The 7,571-nt window shown below is 32.4% G+C and overlaps 1 protein-coding gene and 1 pseudogene across 1 annotated transcript; one reads left to right on the top strand and one right to left on the bottom strand.

Annotated features, from left to right (window-relative positions):
- The first annotated feature begins 257 nt into the window (after positions 1-257).
- Positions 258-1,004, top strand: LOC125856336 (phospholipase A1-Igamma1, chloroplastic-like). Its single transcript, XM_049535856.1, has one exon. It carries the CDS (start codon positions 258-260, stop codon positions 1,002-1,004), a length of 747 nt encoding a protein of 248 aa, XP_049391813.1.
- Positions 1,005-2,551: 1,547 nt separating this feature from the next.
- The window catches only part of LOC125856329 (E3 ubiquitin protein ligase DRIP1-like), a 5,408-nt pseudogene continuing 388 nt past the window's right edge, over positions 2,552-7,571 (bottom strand).

Here is a 7,571-nt window from a genome sequence, read left to right as displayed (position 1 = left end):
GTTGAAATGATTGGGAAGGGATGATTGACCCTATTGATCCCCTGTTACAAGCAGAGCTAATACGTTACGGAGATATGTTACAAGCATGTCACAATGCATTTGATTTGGACCGTAGCTGTAAGATCGATCCTAGTTTCTTTTTCAAAATCGCCATTGTACGATTTGGATCATAGCTATAGCATCGATCCTAATTTCTTTTCCGAAGTCACTAGTGGCGAAAAGCATGGCTATGATGTCTCCAGCTACATTTACTACAAATGCCTCACTCATTCAATTGGCCTAGTAATTTGAGTCACCAAGCAAATTGGATTGGCTATGTTGCAGTATCAAATGATGAGTACTCAGCACACTTAGGATGCCGTGACATAACAATTGCTTGGCGTGAAACAACAAAGGTTGTTGAGATGATAACGGATATAATGGACTTACAAAGACCAGCTAGAGATTACAACATGACTAGTCGCGATCCAACAATCAAAATCGAAGCTGGATTGTTGAACATCTACACGAGGAAACACGATCAATGCAACGTGTGCAAGTTGTCAGCAAGGGAACAAGTTCTTAACGAAGTTAAGAGACTGATAGATCGATATTCGAATGAGGAATTAAGCATAACAATAGCAGGACATAGCTTGGGAGGTGGCTTAGCTATGGTAAGTACTTATGACATTGCAGAAATTGGATTAGATTTACCCGGACGTGTTATTCCCCTTTGTGTATTTTCATTCTCAGGGCCAAGAGTTGGGAATATTAGATTCAAACAATGGCTTGAAACATTAGGAGTGAAAGTTTTGAGAGTAGTAAACAAACATGATTTCGAGGTTCAAACAAAACTGATTCAAAAACTTGGAGATTATTGTTGGAGTTATTGGCATGTTGGTGAAGAGATAATTTTGGATCATAAGATATCCCCTTCCTTAAAGGAAATGCATAATCTCACATGCATCACTGATTTGGAGGTTCACTTGGATTTACTCAACTGGTTAGTACTATTTCCTTTTTAATTTCTATAGATTAAGGGTGACAAAATAAAATTCAATCTGTCCAATCTGTTTGAGTTTGGGCTCAGCTCATTTCAATCCATTAAAAATTGAGTTGATATGTAGTCCAAATTGAACCCTCCTACTTAGTTGAGCTCGGAGAAAAGGGCTTTACATGTTGTGTTCTGATGGGTTTAAAGGTTTAGTTGACAAAGTGATGAGTAGGAGGGTTCAACCGACAAACGAAGCCAAGTACAAAGGTCTCACAGGTCATTTGGTCAGTTTAATATGTTATGTATAACCATAATAATATTTTTTATTAGGTACTAAAATCTTTCTAAAAAATAATAAAAACGTAGTAAAAATTGGATGGATTGGGTTATGACCCATTACTTGATCCGTTTTGACCCAAACAAATTTGGGTTGAGTTGGATCTTGACCCATTTTGACCCTCCCAAATATGACCCAACCCGTCCAATTATCACCCCTACCGTATAGATGCAGGGGCAGAACCATCCCTTAACTTAATGGTTTGGCAGAAAAAAAAGTATTTTTTCTCTAAACTCTATATAAGCAATATATTCAGAACACAATAGCCAAGAAAAAAAATGTGATCCATAACTCAAAAAATAAGACGTTTGACCATGTTTCATTGTGAAGATCGAAAAAAGTATAATTTTTTGTTTTCAAAGTGAAAAACGATATTTGAAAATTCTGATTCCTGTTATAGAAGTTTATAAAAGAATTCTTCTCAGAACTAAGTTTTCTCAAATTTAACTAGAATGTGTTCATATGAGCAGGTTTCAAGGAAAAGGAAAAGGATTTTTTATTCGAAATCGAGGCGATATAAATTTGGCGAGAAAAGTAACTGATAGAATGATCAACACGTATATTGAGCTAATCAATGGGGAAAAAAATTCATGAAGTTTGATAGTAATGTGAAAAAACAGTATGTTGAACAGTTTTGTCTCAAGAATCAATCCCCAACAAAAGATGAACACAAATCACGATCATACATGTGGTGGACAAAGCCCTCTCTTATTGGTATCCGAACCAACTTATGCGCATTTCAACTTGTTAACTTTGATATCAATATTATTTTCTATATGCATAAAATAAGTTATTGATTATGAGTGTTCAAATAACCACCCTTGGGTCAATCTATGTAGCTATGTCATTGATTCTAGTACATGATAATTTGTTGGATTTGATATAGATTATTTTTCTATACCCTATTAAGTGAACTTTTTAACACGAATATAATAGTCTAGCCATGGTTTGTCAAACCCGTAACTAATGATGTAGATTCGTCCCTGACTCTGGCTGTCAATATCTAAAAAAAAGTGCAACCTAACACATCTTTAGAAAAAATTAAAAAAAAAACACAATTCTTAATAAACAACTGATAGCTAGAGTGCAAAAGAAGTAACTCAAAAACGTCTAATTGAGTTTATAAAAAAACACACACACAAATTAAAGGTGTTTAACAACATGCAACAAGAAGTTTTCTCCTTGCAAAATTTGAATGTCTAGGCAAAGGAGAAATTGAAATATTGTACATAGTTAATATACTAATTCAATTTTGGGTGTGATCGAGAATATTTCAAAACCATGACAAATTCTTCGGCAGAAGCTCCAACTTTTACTGAACTTTTTCCAGAGTGAGGTGCTACGCGTAACCACAATTTTTCTAGATGTTTGAGAGGCAATTCCGGATGAATCAACATTTCTAACATGCGAAGCTCCACCTATATTTCAAACTATTAGGATCAGAAATTCAAAATTAATAATCAAGTGTCATTTAGAAGATATCAGAGCAAATATTGAATGACGATATAAGTATATAATTACCTCGTCTTCACTCTGAAGACTCAATTTTTGTGCAAGGTACTTCTTTAGGTAGGAAGACGACTTGTTCACATCCCTATTTAACCAGAAAAGAAGTATAACATATTAATTGAAGTTAAGAGGTATTTTGAGCTATACGAGGTCTCCAGGAAAGGGCCATACTATTAGGGTTCATTATACACACCTTATTCTGCATTTTTTCACAATACAAACTTGTGATATCCTAGTCATATTGGAACAACTTTACTAGTTATGTCATTGTTAGCTTTCCTTCATTTGAGAGAGAATGCATACAAAAAGAAAAAAAAAATTACCTTTACCAAATTGAATCATGCATGCCACAATGGCTACTACAATTTAAAGAAAAAATGAATGACCAACATTTCAAAATGTATCTATAACTTCAAGAATATATATAGGCAGGACATAATATTTTTGTAAATATATGTTCAAATGTAATTAAAGACTTCCTTGATCTTTATGTAGCGGGTAGAAATCTATGGTAAGGGTGAAGGACCTTCCCTGAAACAATCATATATAGTCAAACATTGTCACATAAATAAAAATATTATAGAGAAAAGTAATACATATAATTGAAAGTCATAGAATTAAACTCACTGCTTATCACATGCAACCAAAGTGAACCAAATAGGATGATCTCTTTCATTCACTACTCTAGTACTACCACTACTTGTACCTCCTGTTGTCTCAATAGTAACTTGAACTTGTGCCACATTAGTATTTGTTCCACCACCACCGCCAACAGGAAGAGGAATATTTTTTTCTTTTTTCTTTCTTCCACGTTGTCCCTTTTTCCCTTTTACGTTATTAGTATTATTATTACTTCTTGATGGCGGTTCTATAGCTTGAACAACATCTAATCTTTTAACAATATTTTGTTTGCAAACTTTGTGTTCCTTAAATTTTGGTAAAGGCACATATTCCTCATCTTAAGGCACATACTCCTCGTTTTCTTCTTCTTCGTCTTCATGATCATGATCATGATCATCATCGTCATCGTCATCATCATCATCATCATCATCATCATCATCATCATCATCATCATCATCATCATAATCATCAACGTCGTCTCATCATCATCATCCTCATCGTCGTCGTCATCATCACCATCATCATCGTCGTCGTCATCCTCATCATCGTCATCCTCATCATCATCGTCGTCCTCATCANTGGCGGTTCTATAGCTTGAACAACATCTAATCTTTTAACAATATTTTGTTTGCAAACTTTGTGTTCCTTAAATTTTGGTAAAGGCACATATTCCTCATCTTAAGGCACATACTCCTCGTTTTCTTCTTCTTCGTCTTCATGATCATCATCATCATCATCGTCATCGTCATCATCACCATCATCATCATCATCATCATAATCATCAACGTCGTCATCATCATCATCATCCTCATCGTCGTCATCATCATCATCATCATCATCATCATCGTCGTCATCCTCATCATCGTCATCCTCATCATCATCGTCGTCCTCATCATCATCATCGTCCTCAATTTCATAATCATCAAGATTGATTAGTTGAGTACGATCGATGAACTTTGGAACTTGCTCTCTGGCCTTGGATAAATCATTCATCCTATCCAATGGTTCAATATTTTTGTTTTTCTTTGAGATGCTATCATTCTTTGAGGACTCAGCATCATAAACACTACTCTCAACCTTCAACAAGTCATCACAAGAGTTAGTACACTTTTCATTCACTAAGGAGATTCAAAGTATATATAATGATACACGAACAAGCCAAATAATTCAACATTTAGTATATAATATAAGCAAAAAGATTAATCCATTAAACAAAAAGTAGTGTACTTCTGGAGAATACGACACAAGTGTAACATCAAAAGTGAAAAATACATATAACTTATCACATGACTACTTAAAACATAAAGTGGATTTCAATTAATTAAGTACTTGTTGTTTAAGTTTAGTAGCTTTGCCCAAACGAAGAGGAGCACTTGAACTTCCTGGCTGATCTCTCTTTATCTGATTATATCAATTATAGTTGCATTTTTATTATAGTTTTTCTCAAAAAAATAATTAAAATAAATCCATAGAACAACTACTAAAATACGCGCCTCAGTCCCAAATGAGTTAGGATTGTGACTAAAACATAAAGTAGATTTGAATTGTACCTGTTGTTTATGTTGAGTTAAGCTTCCTCGATGCGTATTTCCCTTATTCAAATCAACAACATCATTAAATATAGATGGATCTTGAAAACGATCAAGATTAGCATCATTTTGTAAACATCCTCTTCTTCCTCTTCCTCTACCTCTACCTCTACCTCTACCTCTACCTCTTCCCTTTCCAATACTACTTCTCGAAATGTTGTGTCGATTCAGAATTTGATCATCATGAATAAGTGGAGGAGGAGGAGGCGATGGTAGAGTATCCATGAGCATGACATGAATTTTATTCAAATCAATATCTTCACGAGCTAACTTTTTGGGTTCGCCTTTTTTTGACTTTTCGATTAGTCCACGCTCAATTAATTCTCTTATTTTACTTGACACCATGTCTCTAATCCGTTGCACTTGGTGATCAGGCCTAAACATTAAGAATTATATAAGGTTATATTAATACTTACTTTTCACACACACAGACATATACTAGGAACAAAATTATAGTTCTGTCTACTTGTTCGACATAATCTAGAGTCAAAATCATGTACTTGTATCTAAAAATTTACTTATAATATGTACTCTCTTTGTCTTAAATTATGTGAAAGGGTATGGAGTACGAAGAGTAAAACATCTCATTTTGACTAAGAATTTGGGCATAAATTCTTTAATTTTTAAAAAGGGAAAATGCATAAATAACCCCCCAACCTATGCCCGAAATCTCAGAGACACACTTATACTATACTAAGGTCCTATTACCCCCTCAAACTTATTTTATAAATAATTTTTTACCCCTTTTGGCCTACGTGGCACTATCTTGTGGGTCCAGCGTGTGTTGACAATTTTTTCAAGGATAGTGCCACGTAGGCCAAAAAGGGGTAGAAAATTATTTATAAAATAAGTTCAGGGGGTAATAGAACTTTAGTATAGTATAAGTGTGTCTCTGAGATTTCGGGCATAGGTTGGGGTGGTACTTATGCATTTTCCCTTTTAAAAATAAAAATGTATACACAAAAATTACTCCAGATCAACATAGCTAATGAATCAAAATATTTTCTTAAAAAAATTGTTTGACTCCTTAAATAGTAACACTTTAACATATAATAGGATGGAAAGACTATAAATAATGTATTCATATGACATGACTTTGTGTCTCTAATCCCTTGCACTTGGTGATCAGGCCTAAAAATTAAGCATTATATACAAGGAAGGAACCAAATTACAGTGCTGCTTGCTTGTTCGACATAACCTTGAGTCAATCTTGTTCTTGTATTTGAGATTTTATACTTATAATATGTACTTCCTTTGTCTCAAATTATGTGAAAGGGTACGAAGTACGATGATAAAAACATCTTTGTTTGACTAAGAATTTGGGTATAAATTCTTCAATTTCTTAAAAATTAAATGTATATACACAAAAATTACTATAAATAAAATAGCTAATGAATCGAAATATTTTTTAAAAAAAAAATATTTGACGCATCGTAACACTTTAGCATATAATAGGATGGAGAGAGTATAAATAATCTATCCATATAACATGACCATTTTTACATTTTAAAAAAGAGTGGTGTCTAGGACAATGACCTTAACTTGTTTTTATCAAATACTTGTTATTTTTCATCAGCACAAACGTAAAGAGAACTCTTATATATCACCATAGACATATAGAAGAATAATCTAGGATTGTATTTTTGTTTTTACAATTTAAGCCTATAGTCAACATATGATCATCAAAATACTTGATTTTACTATTGATTCGGGTACAAATTCTTCAAAACATATTTGAAAAAAATTATTGTAAGTCAACATAAATATTTATTCAAAAAATTGTGAAAACTATACTCAAAGAATAATTTTTTTTTTAACTATCTAAACGGTAACACTTTCACATAAAATAGGACGAAGGGACTAAATGACTCTCTCTATTCCACATTATGCGATACGATTTTCATGCCTTTTCAAATAAAATTTACATATTAGAAGTAATTTTTTATATATATAAATCACAATAATTAATAATTCAATACATTTAAAAGTTGTATAAAAGATCGAAATTGAAGAATATACCTGATTTTCTGCAAGGGGGTAGCACCTAAATCTGTATTGCATTCTGGACAAACTTTCAATTTCTCTTCTTTTACCTTTCTCATTATGCAGTTCTTGCAAACTGTAAAAAATATTAAACACAAATTAATCAAATTCCATTAAAAAATAATATATGATGAATTAAGAAATAAAAAGTGATAAGAAAGAAAAAAATAATATTGAACCATAATACATAAAAATACAGTAGTGTTAATGACTAGGGCCAAATGCAACAAACTGATCATACAAGAAAGTTAATAAATAAATAAATAAACTATTTAATTAAGCAACATGATAAATTCAACTCAATTCACAAGAACAAATGATTAATCAAAATCAGTAAATTCAAAAACGAAACCCCCAAAATCAAAAAAATCAAAATTTATATTATTTGTAAAAATAAATAAATGGAAAGAACTAAAAAACTAAAAAATTCAAGATCTTGAAATCACATGTACATATGATTTATCAAACATCAATCAAATATAAAAAATGATCCCCTCCC

Source organism: Solanum stenotomum, chromosome 1 (assembly GCF_019186545.1).
Source record: "Solanum stenotomum isolate F172 chromosome 1, ASM1918654v1, whole genome shotgun sequence".
Taxonomy (NCBI): domain Eukaryota; kingdom Viridiplantae; phylum Streptophyta; class Magnoliopsida; order Solanales; family Solanaceae; genus Solanum; species Solanum stenotomum.
The sequence above is the reverse complement of the archived record's forward strand: the minus strand, read 5'-3'. Positions and strand labels throughout refer to the sequence as shown.

What these genes read in the sequence shown, in the direction of transcription:
- LOC125856336 (XM_049535856.1), top strand. Translation starts at nt 258, where the DNA reads ATGCCTCACTCATTCAATTGGCCTAGTAATTTGAGTCACCAAGCAAAT.